This window comes from Phalaenopsis equestris, unplaced genomic scaffold, assembly GCF_001263595.1.
Source record: "Phalaenopsis equestris unplaced genomic scaffold, ASM126359v1 Scaffold000460, whole genome shotgun sequence".
Taxonomy (NCBI): Eukaryota; Viridiplantae; Streptophyta; class Magnoliopsida; order Asparagales; family Orchidaceae; genus Phalaenopsis; species Phalaenopsis equestris.
Window position 1 is genome coordinate 37,370 of NW_018164901.1, and position 20,162 is coordinate 57,531.

A 20,162-nucleotide genomic window follows, 5' to 3' on the forward strand; every position below is an offset into this window, starting at 1 on the left:
TTACATCATAACTAGATGAACAATCTCAGAGCTCACCGAGAAGTGAAACTTTAGAACCCTAACCTAAAAAGAAGAAGAAGAAAAAAAAAAAAACAGAACGTAATGGTCTTACAACCCTACCTAAAAAGAGCCGCCATCTAAACCACCTATGCACAATTAAAACCATGCATTCTCAGTCACAATGATGCAAGATAGGATAGGTTGTTAATTTAGTAAAAATAATAGGTATTAAGTCTTGATTATAAATCAAGTTGGCTAATCATATATGGTATGCAAAATGTCCTAAGACTAATGCAAATATATTTTCGAGTCTTCAAATTTAAATGTTTTGTCTCACCACACTCAAGAGCTTAGTTGTGTTTGGTTAATATCAAGTGCATAAAAACAGGCTGTCTAATGAGTTATGCAAGTCCTTGATGATGAATGTGTAGAAGATTTATTCAGAAGGCCAATCGACATGCATATGCAGAACTCACTCTATAAGATAGTGGTTCTCACGGGTCAAACCCCAACTTTTCGTGCAATGAGTGAGGGTCTGAAGACAAGGAGTAGAAGCAATATGTTAGCTAATGCCTATAGATCATGTTTTTCGTTTTCCCTATAGATCATGTTTTCGTTCATATTCCTAAATTGAAAAAAAGTATTTATACTCAAATTTTATTTAATGTCAATCAAGGTTATTTTTGATGCATGACATTTCTATGGTTGTGAATGCAATAATTTATGCAGTTGTTTCTGGTTATGAGTTTAGTTTTGAAAAAAATATTAAACGGTCAAAGTTATTTATTTGGTTGGGGCGGAAAATTTAATTCTTAGGTGAGCATATTGATAATCCAGGCAAGAGACAAAAATGTAAATATCAGCCTAAAATGGGGACAGACCTATCGAATAGACAACGAACAAACTGACAATATGGGTGCCAATATTAGACATATGTCAGACTTGTCAACTGACATAACCTGACCTACCTTTGATGATTTAGTTGAGGTTCATCATTCACTTATTGTTCGTCTTCTTTTTGATAGTTTGGATGTTTATAGTCATTTGACCACAACACTTCCTAACTCTATAAAAGAAGAGAAGTCTTGAAAGGTGGATTTTATATTACTACAACATCTTATTTAATTTATAGCAGAGTTAACACAACCTAATAACATGTAAAGTAAATCTAAGAGTAGTTTTTCTTAGCAGTCATGCAAAATAGAGTTAGCACAACCTAATAACATGTTAAGTAAATTTAAAACAATAGTTTTTCTTATTAGCTCTGCAAACAAAGTTAGAATGCTGTCATAATTTAACGTGAGAGAAATAAATGCATTTATTTTGATTATTAATGAGTTAATTATTTTATTTTAGGACAACTCGGTCAAGATACCCATGGCTTTCCGTCATTCCCGAGTTGTCAGTTTCCCTGATGTATTTAGCCAAAGAGGTGATTAAGCCTATTCCGACTAGAAGATTCTTATCAACCACTATGGGCTGCATTGTCCAAGAGATATTCGTAGACCCGTGTAGTGTTTGATGATCTTTGTTCATTAGGGTTTCATTTAAGTCTTAGCGTCTTTTTCGAATTGTAAGGGTTTGAAAATTTTAGGTTGCTTAAGACTTCTTGGCCAATTTGATTTTTTATTTTGTGATTTTTATTATTTTAAATTTGGGATGACCTGATTTAGATCCCATGGTTTTGTCATCCCGATTCTTTAGAGTTTGTGGTTTGATTGGTCACAAGGGACCAGAAGGATCTTTGTTAGCAGCCATGAGTTGCTTCCTTCAAATTTTCTTCTCAAACCAAGTTTTTAGGGTTTACGTTGTTAGTGTTTTTTATGGTGTGCTTTATGAGTTAAGTTTGTAATTTGCAACTTTTACTCTTTAACCCATTTTGTCTCCTAGGTTGAGTTTGTTTTGGGGTGCGATTTAAGCTAAGTGTGCTTTTATTATCCTATGAGAAGTCAAATAGGCCTTAACTGTTTTAGTTTATAGACATTTGAATGGTCTTTGGATTATTGATTTTTTTTGGAGAAGTATGCTCCTGGTTCGGGGTAACGTTGAGCATAACTTCGTATATGTGTTAAATTCAATGTTAAAGATTATTTTTAGAAGTTGTGTTACTAGTTTAGGGTAACCTTAGCCATATTCCCTTAATTTTGTTCACTAATCTTCCTAAGTATTTAACTTGTTAATATGAATTAATTCATTTGGGATTGGTATTTTTGTTTGAGGTTTGTTTATTTTGTTTTCATTTAATGTTCTTGAAATGGTTGATTTTCTTAAGTATTACTAACTCTTCACCACGGGAAGGCTAATAAGTTAGTATTTGATTTGATGTTATTTTGCTCACTAATTCTCTTAAAGAAGAGTTTAGTAAATTAACAATTTAGGGTTTGTTTAATTAATTTAAAATTTATTGGGTTCATTAATCTTTGATGAAAAATTAGTGAATTATTAGTTTATTAATTGTCTTCTTAGATATTATTGAAGAAGAATTGATATATGGTTGTTCTTAATTCACTAACCTTCTTAGGTGTTTAGAAGAACTAGTAAATCATTTATGATTTTATTTATTAAAATTTTAAGGGAGGGATTGATGTTTTAATTTGAGTTAAAGTTAATTTGGTTCATTGATCTTCTTAAGCATGTTAAAGACTAACTAATGAATTAGTTTTGATTAAAGTTAAAGTTGCTTAACTCATTAATTTTCTCAAACATTTTAAAGGGAAAGATTAATGAATTGATATTTTAGTTTGAGTTGGAATTGTTTAATTTTATTTTTACGAGTTATTTCATAATTAGTGTTAGTTTGGAAAATAACTCTTTCTAATTCATGGGCTGTCCTAATGTCTTCATTAGGTCCTAATATTAGGGGTACTTGATTGATTTTTACTATTTTAATTAAGTTTAGGAGACAAAGGGGCTAATGTGCAAACTTTGTAAATTACAAATTTTCTCTTAATGTGTTAATTTCATTTTTAAATTTTCAGAAATGGAAATCATAATTTTATTGTAGGGTATCAAAGCCCTAATTTTCCTTGTTAATTTCCATTTGAAATTAAATTTTTTGATTAATATTTTATTTTCTATAATTATTTTTTAGATTAATTATAATTTTGATAGAAAATTATGGCTTTTTGTGTTAGGGAAATTCTGTTCTTGGAAAAATTAGTGGAGATTCCTAAAAATTTTAGGTCTTATATTTAATTTTTAATAATTAAATTACTATGGGGCAGTTTATTAATTTAAAATTAAATATAAGTTAACTAATTTCATTTTTATTTTTATTATTTTTTCTTCTGTTCATCAAGTTCAGAGGTTATTTTATTTTATTTTTATGATTTTTATTTGTTGACTTATGAATTTTTAAAGCTTATATTTATTTTATAGATAAAATTAATTAAGAAAAATCAGATTTTTCCCACTTAACCCAATCAGCGTCGCGTCATCCTTGTCAGCTCCAAAATTCCAAGCGGCACCCTACGACTGTCTGCGCTTTCCACATGGGTTGCTAAGGTGGCCTCGATCCGTTGCACTCCTCTTCGCAGTTCCACCATCCGGTTTGATCTTGGTTGTCCGTTTATAATACACAGAAAATGACGATATCCATTCATCGTCCCCATGAGCCAGAAAACAGAGAGCCATCCGTATTTAAATCCTAAGATCTTGTGCTAGGGTTAGTTAAATTATTTGGGGTTTGATTTTATAGCTTCATCTAAGTATGACGAACCTATCCATACGACTAAGTGGGCATTCATTGTTGTTTTGTTTCACAAAAGACCAAACTACGGTAAAAAATGGGGAATTCAAGCCATTACCTTAACCCAAGAGGTGAGACCTCAATTGGGTTTGATGGAAACGAACGCCTTGGATGCGCACACCTCTTCTTTTCTCTAATTTGTTTGAAAATTGGCTCTAGATAGATGCTAGGCAAAATGGGGGCTTGTGTTGGTGCTGAGCTAGGTTAGAGGGTGCGAAGGAGGGATTTTGATTGGGGATAAGATTTTAGGGCATTGTGAAGCTAATAGAAGGGTTGAAATGGAGTTTTGGTGAGGTTAATGTCAAGGCCGTAAATAGCTCTGGGTTTTAGAGGTGAAATTTGGGTTAAGGGGTGTCTGAGGTGACTTAGAAATGGTGGGAGATGGCCAATAGTGTCTGTGGGAGCAAAGTTGGTGTTGAAGGCGAAGGGTTTTAATGAGAGTTTAAGGAGTTTGCATGTGCTCTGAGGCACTCGGGTTGGGACCTTAAATATCCATGAGAGGCCATGTGAGAGGCATTGCCGTGCATGAGAGGCTTTGGTGGCTCCTCAGGGATTGAACAGAGGGATTTCAGAGGCTTTGGCTAGTGAGGGAAAGCTTTCTCCATGATTTGGTGTGCTTGAGCATGGAGGCTCTAATGGGGAAGGAGGAGGCATGATAAGGCTTTGGGATGATTGGGGAAAGCCTATTTTGGGTGGCTTGACTCAGCTTTAACCTAAGTTCCAAGGATTGTAGTTGGGTGGGTTAGACTTAGGAGCCATGTGTTGGCTTTCTTGGTTAAGTGTATAAATTTTATCTCTTTGCATTTGTGTTGAGTTTGATTTGATTTAATTATTTTCCGATTAGATTGTTGTCATGGTGGCTATCTTTAGGTTATTTGGGTGTTTTTTGGGTTCCAAGATTTGGGCTTGGGTCATAGGTCTTAGGCTTTTGGGTTGGACCTTGAATGGTGGGCTTTCCTTTAGGTGGTTGGGCCTACCATTTAAACCTCTTATGATTAACTATTCTAACTAATTAGATTAATTTAGTTTTTTATTTCATTTTTTTCAGTTTTGATCCTAAGTTCAACTTGACAATCTTAGTGCTTTTGGTATGAGCTTAACTTGGTTAGTATTTTTTTTTTTGGTAGTCTTTGGTGGTTGATATTTGGTTAATTTATTTTATTTTGATTTTGTAAGTAGGTGATTTTAATTTCCTTTAAGGGTGTTGAGTATTTTAAGCTTATGGTTGAATTTAGTGTATTTTTGTGGTTATTTAGGGAAGACATTTAGATAGGCCCCAAGTCCAATTGTGGTGACCCAATTTCTCTATGGTTTACATTTTGATGTTTTAATATTCTTTTTATCTTAATTAAAGATTGTGGTACAAAGGGTGCATCTTTCTTTAATCTAGAATTAGCCTCATATCCAATGGGCTTCCTCCACACCAAAAAGGGTGTAAAGGTGGTCAATAGGACATCACAAGGATTCTTAGGCCTCTAGGCTTCATGGGTTTCCCAAGGTCTCCTCCACCTGTAGAAATTCAACTTGGGCTTCTACCAGTTTCAATCCTCATCATCTCAACCAATAGTTGAGGACTTGTGCTTAACCTTATGAAACCTTAAGTGAATGTAGAGCAAGCTTAAAGATCTAAGTGTGTTGGTCCCATTTCTAAGTATCTAAGAAGGCCACTATGAAACACTACAGAGAAAGAAGGGGCCTCACAAAAGTGAGGTCAACAAACGTACCCTAAATATGTTTGGTGTACCCTTCAGGTATGCCACACATATTGGTGTTGACCAAACTAGTCAACGAGCTTTACGGAAGGTGTAATAAGTCGGAAGGTAGGTTTACTATTGAGGAATTTTATTACGCATGCTTAAAAGTCATCGAGCTCAAATTGAGGTGTTCCTACTAGGAAATTTTCTTAACAGGAGACGTTTAATGAAGGTTGAATTTGAATTAAGTCCAACTAGAAAGTTTCAAGCCTAAGGATAGTTAAAGGATTGATTTTGAAGAGTTGTGAATTTTTTATGGGGACTCTTAGGCAGGTAATGCCCAAGAGAAAATTGGAGATTGAATCAAATTCAATTGGAGATGTTGTTGTTTGTTGTTCAAGTTTAATGAACAAAAACTTTTCAAAGCTTCCATTAGGGAGTTCCTTAGACAAAACTTATCTAAATGAAATTAACTAGTTTAGGGTGAAAAGCCATTGTTTAGCTGAGGAAACTTAGAGAGGGGGATGTCATTTTCTATTTAAGGGGAACTTATACCAATCTTCAGAAGTTGATGCGTTGTCCCTGTTTCTTTAGATAGGAATGCAGACGGCCTTAAATTCTCTCTAAAAGGAAAATAGGTCAGCTAATCGAAAGAGGAAAGCCATGAATCCGTTCAAGGAGAGTCTTACTTTCTGCTTACAAACTAACTGGGGAGAAATGACGCCATGTTCCATTAAAAGGGGTCTTATACCACTTATCAAAAGATGATGTGATGCCTCTGTTTCCTTAGAAAGGAATGTCAATGACCTTACATCCTATCTAAAAGGAAAACGGGTCAGCTAATTGAAAGAGGAAAGCCGTGATTCCATTCAAGGAGGGCCTTACATTCTGCTTACGAACTAGCTGGGGAGAAAGGATGTCATGTTCCATTAAAGGGTGTCTTATACCACTTCTCAAAAGATGATGTGATGTCCCTATTCCTTTAGAAAGGAATGTCGATGACCTTACATCCTATCTAAATAGAAAACATGTCAGCTAATCGAAAGAGGAAAGTCGTGATTCCGTTCAAGGAGGGTCTTACATCCTGCTTATGAACTAACTGTGGAGAAATGATGTCGTGTTCCAATTAAAGCGGAACTTATACCACTTGTTCCTTTAAAAAGGAAGGCCTTGCTCCTACAATTTCTATTTTCATAGGCTTCACATCATTACATCAAGCTGCACATCATTGAATCTCTCTTAATTTCAGCAAAAGCATCAAACTTTTTTGCAAAGATAACTTCATTTGTCCCATGAGAAAAGAAGATAGCCTGGAGCGAGTACATAATTACATAAGGGTGTCATAAGAAACAAAATATAAAAATATGATTAGTAACATGCCTTTGTTCTTCCACCCTCGTCATAGTAAAGAAACATTTTAGATCGCCAAATTCAGAAAAAAGTTTTTTCAATGCATTAATTAACTTGAGAATAGTGGAAGATCAACGAATATCAATCAACCAAAATAAACCAAAGCACAAAATTCTTCAATGAGATCAGAGCCATCAAAATGCAACTTAAATGCAGATTATTTAATGGGCAATAAATTGAAAAATGTCGCAAAAACATCGATTAGATAATCGAAGAAACCTAACGAGATGGTTGCTTTTGTAGATCTCTTTGTTTTCCTAATCAAAGTAAAAATCATGAATGCTATGTAACTAACATGAAATGTTGGTCCAATAGCTTGGTTCTAGCTCCTTACTGGCTGCAATGTCGATAATGTCAGCAATAACTAAGGAATCAACTATCCGAGAAGCCAACCAGAATTGCAGAGAGATAAAAAAAGAAATGAAGTTCTCAGGTTAGATGATTCATTCCAATAAGAAGCCATGACATCGTGTCATACACCAACTTAAAATGAAACTTAAAACCAAAAATAAGCCGCAAGCTCATTTAAGACACAATTTTCATTCACCTCGATATGAACACAAGTACCTTGAGGTAGATTCTGAACATCTACGTAAATAGTGGGCCCCCTTGCCTAATGGGGACATCTTGATCATCTATAATAGTGAAGGATAATATAAATAAATTTTATCATAACATCAAATATTAGATATTCAAGTAAAAGCAATTTAAATAATAAAGACAACAATAAGCCAAATGCTTTCATATGTTTGCAATGTCTGATGTCCATAATTAAGAGACAATTGTGTTCCTGAATCTGGTGTACCTCTTATGTTGTGCTCATGTGAGTCAGAATGATTGCGTGCAGAAGACGATTCAGATGAGTTACCACTCTCTCTTCTATTGGGATCACCTCTAGAGACGATCTTTTTAGCACGTTTCAACCAACTGCTCATTGTCATCTCTAAAAACTAATAATTCGAAATGGTTAAAAACATATCAACTTTAATATTTAGCACCAAACTCTTTCCTAATCTTATCTTAAAAGTTATAGTTGTCCGCAAAGATGAAAATTTCATAAAACAGAATGCTCGTGCACACTCACATCAACAATATTACGTTTAATAAAACAACAATAAACATTTACTCAAATAATATAAATTCAATCTAAAAGCAGAGTTGATGCAATAGAAGACAAGTGAGGAAAATATTAAACAGGAAGCCATCAATAGATGGGTGACTCTGTAGAAACCGACAACAAATATGTTGGCTTGAAGGTGCGAAACTAGACCAGCAACCACAACGAGGACAAAATATTGCGTCCGGAGTCCGAACGTGAGCTGCGTCTGGACAACAGACGTGATACAGCGGAGGTCCGAGCTCCCGTTCCGCCCCGTTTTATCACGTCTGTTGTTGGGACGTAGCTTCCGAATCTGGTCGTAATATTTTTTTCCACAATGAGACCACACAAAGATTATTGGGCACTAACAAGAAACGGATTTAGGAACTTGCACATGCAAATCAACAATTCATAAATTTTAAGCAATTGGCTTTTAAGAAAACTAAATTATTTCAAACTATAAAATTTATTTTCAAATTAGTAAAATACTAATTATTTATGTATTGTGTTGATCTCAAAGTACATCCAAGAGTTTTGAGATTATAAAAAAAAAAAAAAAAAAAAAAATGCTGTTAAAAGATGGACAAAATGAGTACCTGTAAATGGACAGTACAGATGGGAAATGCCACCTCTCTCATCTTCTTCCCAGAGGAATCAGAAGATGTAGAACCTATGAGAACAAAATAATAATAATGGTAATAATAATAGGGGCATTAATATACTTACCACCCAATTCTTAGGTATTTACATATAAATACCTTAACTTTACCTTTTAGGACCCGATTGGAGCAGCTTAATTGGTGCGGTGACGTTTTAAAAGCAAACCAGTTCTGTGTGTAAACTACGGTTTGACATCTTTTGTATTTTCAAAATGTTGAAAATAGTGTTTTCATACCACATCTATCTAAGTGCTGTTGCAGCTTTCTGGTTGTGACATGACTTTTCCAAATAAATAAAAATTTGTAATAGCCACCGCACATAGCTTATCAGCAGATTATTTTTAATTAGCTTATCAGCAGATTATTCAATAAGCTGCAGCTGCCCCAAACCCTTAATGTGACAAAAATAAATTACATTTTACCCAATTCATTCCTTGATAAATGTGTGTAAGTAATAATGATTAAAAAAAAAGAACATGCATTAATATGGGTGTGAATAATTCAAAAAATAAAGCATGTAAATGTTAATGTGTAAACAATAATAATAAAAAAAAATAAAAAAAAAAAAAAACATGTTCATTCAAAATAATGGTGTACATGAAAACATGCAACTACACTTCAATTAGATTTCCTACTCCAGAAAACAAGCTTGAATTCCTTTCTCAGCATAATTTCAGGAGATCCTAATTTCTTCCTTGGCAAGAATTTGCAAGAATCTGGAGCAAACTTCAATCCAGTGAATACATGTTTTCCATTCCTAGCTTGAATACAATTGTTTGAAACACTCCATTGTGTAATACCATGCAAAACACATCTGCCAATGTTCTAATTAATGTTTACATCGAAATAAGTCGCATCCAAATTGGCTCGCCAATTTGCTTGCATCAACCACGATCGACGCTGCTTGCATTTATGGCTCGTTTCTGCGTGGACCATTTGTCTGGCGCAAATCCGCCGCTAATACTGTTTTGTGTCGGACCTTTGGCATATTAACATTAGAATTAGCGTATTGTTAATTTGATAAAATCCTGTAGTGATTATTCTATAATATAATATATTTTTCACAAAAAAAAAAATAGCAAAAACATTAGTTGTAATTTTTTAAAATGTAAACAATATAAAATAATTTAAATAAAATTCATGTCGACAAATATTTACATAATTTAATAAAAGTTGACGGTAACTTTGGGCGTATTTGAGATTCATTACACCTTGAATTAATTTTTTTTATCTTTTTATTTTTAAAAATATATTTTTTTTACATATTTTAGTTTTTATTTTTAAAAATTATTAAATATTAATCAAATATCTGAAAAAATATCATAAAGTGAAACTCTATGCTTCATTACACCAATATCATACCTTCCTTCTTCTTTAACTTCAAAGAAGACAAACCATTCGGATGAAGTAACATTGTTGCACATTCATAGACCACTCATTCGAGCGGCTCTCCGCTCACAAGCAGCTCATTCAACAACTATCTCCGTACGTGCGGACATTACACGTAATATTTTCTCATAAAGCAGACACTACCCAAAATTTTCAAAAATATACAGCATCATATTCTTTTGTTTACCATATCTTATCTCCATCCAAAGCCAAAGATCTTAGTCCAAACAATAATGACAACGCATTCAAAAAGCTCTCCAGTCATCTCTTATCATCTAAGATTATGCAAAGGAATATTTGTCTCAAATGACTGGTGCTAATTATAATCAGGAACATATAAATGATCCCCAACATTTCTTCCTCATTTGAAGAATAATTCATTTCTCATAAGCTGCGGTAACTAACCACTATACGTCGCTTGATTTGATCCAAAGATCTCACCTTTCAGCCTCCCTTTATGCTTCGTCAAACAATGGTTAAAATATGTGCACTTTGTTCCAAGATTCTGTGAAAAGATAATATGGTTTTGAAGAACAATTATAAACATAAGAAAAACTCTTTAGAATTGCTGGGATATTTGAAGTTGTACACATCAAAGCGGATTTGCAGGAGATTCTGATGAGATTGATACTAATGACAGAAGATGCAGCCTTCCAAGTTGTGAGGAAGGAATGAGAGATGAAGTTTGGAAGAAAGGAATCTATGGTCATAGATTTGAGGGGATTGTGATTCTAAATATCAACAGGGAATCTATGTCTTAAAGGACCACTGGCATGTAAAAGAGTATCTGGTGCAGTTTCTTCTGCCATTTCTTTGTCCGTGAAGCAAGTTGGTGTGTTTGTGAAGGCCCAAAGCCACCCACTTAATGGGAAAAGTAATTTGGTTTTTTGAATCTGGGTGTCCGAGGAAGATTCCCTTCGTAAAGAGCTGTTGAAATTATTTTGTTTTGTTTTTCTTTTTGTTTTACCTCAATGGATGGACTATTGAACTCATAGTCTAAAGTTATAAAAGCTAGCAATTCTGTTTTTCTTACATACAGTGCATGTATTTACATATTACATGTATGCTAATCAAAGCTTTAATAGCACATAAGAAACATCAATATTTTAATTTTTGAAAAGCGAAATACATCTTTTCATGCACAGGTAAGATGACAGAGATAGAAAAATTGAAGGTTTAGGGTTGGATATGTAAATGCATAGGAATTGATCAGTGGTAGTGGTATGCATGTAAATGTTTCTTAAGATAATTGGGGGTTTAATTAAACTAAAAATGTTTCTTAAGATAACTGGCCCAACACCTGACTCACTATTTGGGTTCTTAGCTTCTGTATTTCCCGCTGCACAAACTCTTTCATGAATTCTCTGGTGCATTTCACGTTGTCCATGTCTCTCTGGATATATTCCTTTTATTGTTGTTGTTGCGCTTAACTTCTTGTTGACGGCATGACTTATCGCTCATTGCACTTTTTACAATGTTGAATTTGAAATTGTCCATGACACATCTAAAGATTAGAACGTGACAGAGAAGAAAAGAGCAGAAAAAACATGATAATGAATAGTAAAATCGTATAACATTTATTCATGAAATGAGTCTCGATTTATAGACGAATGGACCGTAAGGATACATATGTATACCTAGTAAAGTAGGTACAATAGAGGGTATTTTAAGTAATACATACTTTATAAGGCCATATTCTGAATTGACGTCCGACCGATTTGTGATCTGGGCAGCCATGGCCGAAGGGTTGACCAGAAGGTGCCGACCACCAATTTAACATCTGGGCGGCTTTTGCCATCGACCCTCAAGTAGGAAGAATACTGGCGGATCATTAATGTGAGGTCCATTCAAGTTAACTTTTGGGATGTTTTTGTCTAACACGGGGTTAGATTTCTCTCGTCCAGCAAGAGTCGGTGAATAAATGCGCACTACAAGAATTAAACATATTTGTGTCGGCTAGATCCAACGCAGTTCTGACGATATTTAAGGATTATCCTCAGATTTGTATTTGATTAACGTCTGATTTTTTTCGTCATTAAATTAGGGGATTTGCATTTGATTAACGTCTGATTTTTTTCGTCATTAAATTAGGGGCCGATATTTTCATTTACATCCAATTTACGTCGAAATATTCCAACACAAATAATTTGTTTATTGTTGCGTTGTACTAGCATTTAAGTTGTTTATACGAAGTGTGCGCCAAAATTTCCGTCTGATAATATCAAACAATAAATATTAGTGTCAGATTACCGTCTAATTGACATCGAAAAATATCTTATAACATTGAAATATTGTTGTCGATTTTGCATTTGCATCTGAAAGCAGACGTAAATCCGACACAAATCTGCAACACAGAAAATGAAATCTAAAATATGGATTAAATTTCCACAACATACACAAAAATACATTCCAAATTGCATATCATATTAAGTAATAATCATATCACAAATCAAATCTCTAAAAAACATCATTAAAAAAAGAAAGATAATGTCACAAATCATCCCAAATAAGAATAGAAAAGTTAATCCACAAAATTCTACAACAATTGTTCAACATAATGTTTACAAATTAAGAAAAATATAAAAAATTACTCATCATCTTCATCATCATCCTCCTCCTCCTCCTCCTACACGGATGTCATTGGTTGTTTGATCTGGCTATCTGCTAAGGTCTCCGCCAAGCGCGTTATAGAGTCCTCGACTCTATGTTGGTCTTCCAACATTTGCTCAATCTACTGACAAATCTCTTCGTTAATTGCAGTCACCTGTTTGACAAGAGCCTCCTAATCTGGCTGTGATGAGCTTGAGAACTAATAATGGGACCACGAGAGAGTTCAACCTCAAAGGCTATGCCCTTCGCTCCAAGGCCATAAATCCTCCTCTTCTTCCTCCCCACCGCCTGGGTACATAGCTAGTACTCGGATTGCGGAGTGAAAGACTGACTACCATTGCTGCTGGTGGAAGTCTGGGCCTCAGCAGCCAAGTTCCTCTCCCGGAGCTGTTCAAACTTCTATTACATAATGAAAACCATCTTTTAAATGACACTTTCAACGATTAGTGTCAAAATAAACTTTTAATCTAAGATTTTAAACTTATGGCAGCCTTCGGGAATACTCTGAGACCCACTACGTAGTCTCGGGCACCGATGCGTTCGAACATGCAGCTCCGCAATGGAGGGAGCACAACTCAACTCCTTGACCTATGTAGTGTCCGAAAATGGTTAGCGCTAAAAAAATGCTCCAAAAATTGAATAATGTTTAAATATCTAAGAAAATATTACTAGTCTCACGTAGTGTTCTGTATGGGTGTCCGACCGCCAATATGAAGTGCAACACCCCTGGTCCCCTCCATCGCTTGGTTCGCCCGATTCATCTGCCTCTTCCTCTTATAATCAGGAGAGGTTCAAGGTGCATTCAACTAATCCTAGATCCCCTCGCCAATTCAGGCAGGCCACTCATCCCTTCAGCTGGCTGTCATGAAGGTGTCGGCAAGGCGATGGCTGCCCTGAATCTCAAATTTTAGGTGTATATGTTGGTGATGCTCTAAGAGCCAGGTGAAGGACCTCTGCAACGGTAAAAATAACCCATGTGAGTATGCAAAATTAAATCAAATGATTGTACCTCAAACTCTCTGAACCACAAGTTTTGAGTGGTTACAGGTATTTGCTTCCAAGATATATTTGACTCGTCGTACCTACTCCTGATAGTCTCTGTGATGCAGGTGCGAGCAGTTTGTGGAGAATGAATCTATTTAAGAAACAAAGTTGTCAACAAAAAATATATAACATAAAGAATAAAAGTAATATAATGTTAAAAATAACATACGAGTCTCCTTTGACAATAAGTGTACCCTCGGGGGGTGGGGCGGGGGGCATGAGTTGACGAACTAGGCTCAAGTGGTGTGTTAGTGACAGGTGGGCGAGTAGGTGCGGAAGCAGCAGACACCACAGGAAACATGGCGACATTGGGTGCTAGAGCAGGCACCGCGGGAGGGGTGGCAACAAACGGTGGGGGAGTAGGTGCTACAGGAGTTGTAGCATCAGCCGATGGGGGAGGAGGTGCCACAGAAGGTGTAGCAACAATAGATGGGGGAGGAGGTGCCATAGAAGGTGTAGCAATAGTGGAAGTAGTGGCAGGAGTAGACGATCTCCTCTTCCTGCTACCGTAGGTGGTCTCAAGGGTCCCTAGAACACGGGGTCAATGAGATAGCTGACCACCTATACCACTTATGGCCATCTACAAACAAAGAAATTACAATAAAAAGATTCGTACTAGTGGGAAAAATAATCATAAGCAGAAAAAAACGGTGTAGTAAATGTGATACATAAGTAGCAGCTATGTCTAAAAACAAGAAAAGCGTGAGTAAGAGCTATTCCTCAATACAAAAAAAAAAGATTAATCTACATCACAACAACACTATATCCAATCATATCACAGTTCAAAGCTCTTTAAAATATAATATTGGAAAAGAAGATACTATCACAAATCTAAATTATCAAAAGTTTACATCTACACCCTGATCAATATAAGTTCAAACATTTTATACATTAAAAATTCATAAAAACTCCTTCTAATCCTCATTCTCATCCTCCCCCTCCTTATCATCTTCCTCGACTACATCAGTCACCGAGCTTGCCCCAACAATCTTCTATAATCTGTCATGCATGTTATACTCTACTCAATTCTCTGCTTGCCTTCACGCATATGGTAAACCTACTCAGTCATAACAACAACTTGCTTGGAAAGCTCTGTAGTACTCCGATGTGACGAGCTCGTGCCACCCATATAAGCACGAGAGATCTCGACCTTCTTCTTCCGCGCTACCTACATCCATAGCTCGAACTTAGACTGCATAGTGGTAGACTGACTACCACTACTGCTGACAGTGCTCGAGGTGTGGAAGGGAAAGTACCTCTCCTAGAGCTACTCGTACTCCACCTATATAATAAAAGCCAATTATTAATTAATTTTTTAAACATTAAGAGTAAAAATCAATTTTTACTTAATTCACCCGTTGAGGTAGCTGATCACCAGCACCATCTGTGATCATCTGTAGTAGGACGAAATGTTAAGGGTTATGTATATACATACCAAGCTAACACCAAAACTCCAATTGAACTCTTATGTATATACATATCTAACTAACAATAAAACTTCAATTTATACCTACATACTACCATACTAAACGTTAAGAACTTTTCTCTATTGCTAGACTTCTTAAACAAGCTTACATGAAAATATCATTAAGGGTTTGCTTTTGTAGGTAGACCCATTAAATTGGGGAGTTTCTTATACTTGGGGAAAGCTTTTGTAGGTCCACATAATGAAAAAAATTGATGCAACTTGAGTTTAAAGGCATGGCTTTTCCATTAGTAATTGACATGAGTAATTTTTGGACTCTTGCGACTTCTTTTAGTAACTTCTTAATGCAACTAATACAACTAATTATGTTACCTCGCATTAAGTTTATTAGTTTTAGAATGACAATTTCTCTCTCATAACAACATATATTATAGAAGTTCTAATTTCTCACCATTTTATCCTTCTCTAACAGCTTATCTCACCTGAAGATTGCCTAAAGGTGGATAAATATATATAAACCTAAAATATTAAGTTTAAGCTAAAGACTACATTACTCTAAACCTAATCTTATGCATATACATTCCTAACTTCTAAACTTTAAATGTTACATACTCACCACTGAAATCTTATGCATATACATTCCTAAAACCTATACTTCAAATGTTACGTACATACCAACTTTAAAAATAAAAAAAAAAAAATTGCTGAAGTTGCCTTTTCATAACGGCTAAGGTCGCGACGAATTTCGGTGGATCGAAGGAGGAATGGGGACCGGCGACGGGGAGAGGGGTGTCTTGGGAGGGAGGAGAAGAGACGGGCACCAGGAAGAAAATGAATCGGAAGGCTTGGGATGTGTTTTTCGGGTCTATTGTGTTGGCTTTATTGTCTCATTTGCGTCGGCTTTTTTCGACGCAAATACGACGCAAAAAATGCCACAACACTACCATTAATTTTGTCGTTGTTTGTGTTGAATATTCATATGTAAATTATGACGCTAATAAAATAATTTATTTTCGTCGCAAATCAGTCGCAAAATCCGACGCTAATTCAAATCTCTCCTGTAGTGGCAGACTCTTGAACTGTCCCTATTAGACGCTAATTCAAATCTATTAGCGTTGGCTTTATCGCTAATGCGTCGGCTTCATCTTTCTCTGCTGGTGTTGGATTTTCTTAAGATTCGTGCTGATATATTTTTGATGTACACATATGTCATTTTGATCAAATACTAAGTAAGTTCGATCTTTAAGTCATTGAATTTGTCTTGAAATAGCAAAAACACATATTTTAAACAAATATAAATATATAATAACTTAAGCTCCATCATAATAAAAAATTTAGCCAAGATGAATTAAACCACTCAGAGGTTAACGTTTTACCTTTTTTGTTTTATTTTATGATAATCTTACCTGTTGAATAAAATTTTAATCTTTAATTTTCATTACAATAAAAAATCTAGTAAAAGCATCAAAATTATACATTTTCAAATTGCACCCATCTTTTTTTATCAATAACACTAATCAATTCTTATGTATTTATATGTCCAACACCTAAACTTTGATTTTTTGGCTTTTATACAAATTTATCTAAGTCTAGATAGGTGTATTTCTCCAATTTATAATCAGTAATTTTGATGTTTTTTATGTGATATGAAGGATTTGAGGGTTGAAAGTGTAAAAAATGAAGTTTAGATGTTAGATTGATGTGTAAACATATATGAAATGTTTGGTATATATGTAATTGTCCCTTTAATTAAATTAGATCAAAATCATATTGAATTTGGGTAAATTAAATGCCTTTATTCAGTAGCTTCAACTCCATTACATATCTCACTTTTTACATTTAAACCACCCAACTCTTTCGTATCACATAAAAAATACCACCATTTGAACTTTTAAAAAGTGAAATGTACTTTTTATGGACAAGAAAGGTGGTATGTATTTAAAAATAGAAGTATAGGTCAGAGGGGTGTCTTGGGAGGGAGGAGAAGAGACGGGCGCCAGGAAGAAAATGAATCGGAAGGCTTAGGATGTGTTTTTCGGGTCTATTGCGTTGGCTTTATCGTCTCCTTTGCGTCGGCTTTTTTCGATGCAAATGCGACGCAAAAAAATGCCACAACACCACCATTAATTTTGTCGTTGTTTGTGTTGAATATTCCTATGTAAATTCGGACGCTAATAAAATAATTTATTTTCGTCACAAATCAGTCGTCAAATCCGATGCAAATTTTCGACGCTAATTCAAATCTCTCCTGTAGTGGCGGACTCTTGAACTGTCCCTATTAGGCCCCAGCTCGCCAAGCCATCTTCTCTGCTGGTGTTGGATTTTCTTAAGATTCGTGCTGACATATTTTTGATGTACACATATGCCATTTTGATCAAATATTAAGCAAATTCGATCTTTAAGTCTTTGAATTTGTCTTGCAATAGCAAAAACACATATTTTAAACAAATATAAATATATAATAACTTTAAGATCCAGCATAATAAAAAATTTAGCCAAGATGAATTAAACCAGTCAGAGGTGTATTTCACTAATTTATAATTAGTAATTTTGATGTTTTACATGTGATATGAAGGATTTGAGGGTTGAAAGCGTAAAAAATGAAGTTTAGATGTTAGATTGATGTGTAAACATATAAGAAATGTTTGGTATATATGTAATTTTTGCTCCAATTAAATTAGGTCAAAATCATATTGAATTTAGGTAAATTAAATGCCTTTATTCAGTAGCTTTAACTCCATTACATATTTCACTTTTTTACATTTAAACCACCCTTTTTACATTTAAACCACCCTTTTTTACATTTAAACCACCCAACTCTTTCGTATCACATAAAAAATACCACCATTTTAATTTTTAAAAAGTGAAATGCACTTTTTTATGGACAAGTAAGGTGGTATGCATATAAAAATAGAAGTATAGGTTGTAGATATGTAAATACATAGAAATTGAATGACATGTATATAAAACTCACATCTTTTGATGTTAGCTGGATATTAATTATTTGTTTAATTATTTTGCATATAGTTGTACGGGAGAGTTTGAGATTAAGGGTCTGTCTGGGGCAGCTTCAGCTTATTATTAAATAACTGTGAAACTGCTGAAAAACAATCTGATGTTAAAGAATTGCTGTAGCTATTACAATTTTTTTTTTTTAAAAAGTTATATCGCACCTAGAAAGCTGTCACCGCACCTAACCAGGACTGGTGGAAAAACACAGATTTTAGTGCAGCTTTTTGAAAAGCTATCAAAATACAATTTACCTAAATAGAAAAAACCACGACACAGTAAATTCTCTCAAATTAAAAATAAAAATGTTCCCATCAACATAATTTGCTTATATAGGCAATGGCAGAGCAAAGGGGCGCACTAAGGACCTATGAAATAGGTTTCAACCTAACTCTCCATCCAAATTGTTCCCATATACATAATTTTATTAACTTTTAATTAAGTAATTATTAATTAATGAATAAGACTATTGCACCATAAAATAGATTATTCTAAATGATTTATTAATTGCTTGCTTAGAAGTTGATGAGTATCTTTTAATCAACATTTATTATCAAAATATTATTTATATATATACATATATATGATACTATTACCAAGCATAATTGCACCTATTCTACTAGCATTACTCTAGATAATTAATTAATTTTAAAATTCATGAGTAGCCTTGCATTTAATTATAAAAAATCTAGTTAAGTTAATCGCATCATACTCTTTTAAAATAACACTCTGCTTTGTAATTTTTCTATAACTATTAATATTGGGGGAAATATTTACGTACGTAAGACGTGCGCAGCGCTGTGTACGTCGGGGGTTATTCAGAGGGTACAAACGGGTTATATCCGTTTTATACCCTCCTGTAACCTCCTTGTGTAACTACCAAAATTACTGAAGCGCGAACCTTATTTGTAGGTTACAGATAAGTTACATGTAGGTTATAGAGAGGTTAAATGGGGTATAACAAGAATATAACTCCGTTGTACTCTCTGAATAACCTCCCGACATACGCAGTTCTGCGTACGTCTTACGTACACAAATATTTTCCTAATGTTGGACCCCCAATTAAGAAAATATTTGGCTCTTCTATTATTATAAGATGTTTTATTTACTTTACTGATGTTCTTTTTCCAAACTCGCTAATATTAGCATTTTAGCATTTAATAATTTTGTTAAAATCTATCGTATTTTGTAATATATTCGACAATCTTTTTTATTGTATTTTTTATCGTTCTATTAAATACATAACTTTATACATAAATTTATGACATCAAAATGTTATGAATTTAAATATTAAATCTTAAATATTAGATATGTAAATACCTATGAATTATGGAGAAATATTTCATACGTATGCAGAGCTATTTTATGTATTGAATATTATACATGCTTAAAATCAAGTTTGGGGTAGGAAGAAAAATAAATTTTAAAGTTAGTATACTTCCTTTTAGTTTAATATTATTGCAAGCATGTTTTAGGCTAGATTTACTTTCTCCTGCAAGTAGAGCTAGTAGAGCTGCGTACGTCTGGTAGTTATATGGAGGGTATTGGGGGTTATATCCGCGTTATACCCTATGTAACCTCTTTGGAACCTACCTTTAACTAGTAAGTTTCGCGCATCTTTTTTCATATATTTCTAAGTTACAAGTAGGTTACAGGGGATATAACGCGAATATAACTTACAATTAACCTAGCTTACGTCTTAAGTACACAAATATTTCTTTGAATTATGCGCTGTGTACGTAAATTTTTTTTTAAATATAATATTATTACGATAACATCTTTAAATTTAATATCCGATAATTCTAATGATTGAAAAGTGCGATTATAGTACCTGTTTTATCATATTTTTTGGATTGCAATTATACTTACAGTATAAATATTAATTAAAATTTTGTGTTACTAACACATGATTTTTTTTTATTTTTTTTATTTTTTTTTTTTGTGGAAACATTTATGCTCAGTTATATTCAATGCAAAAAAGTTATGATTTTTTATTTACATAAATACTCCACATCAATTATATATTATAAATATAAAATTTGAGGTGTTCGTTATGTAAATAAAATACACTCCG

At 34.1% G+C, this 20,162-nt stretch overlaps 1 protein-coding gene across 1 annotated transcript; it reads right to left on the minus strand.

The window, feature by feature from the left end:
• Positions 1-14,101, minus strand: LOC110027880 (proline-rich receptor-like protein kinase PERK2). The gene is made up of 4 exons (XM_020729498.1): positions 13,848-14,101; positions 13,692-13,744; positions 8,548-8,621; positions 1-63 (listed from the first exon to the last, which is right to left on the minus strand). Exons 1-4 carry the CDS (start codon positions 14,099-14,101, stop codon positions 1-3), a joined length of 444 nt encoding a protein of 147 aa, XP_020585157.1.
• Between the last annotated feature and the right edge of the window lie 6,061 nt (positions 14,102-20,162).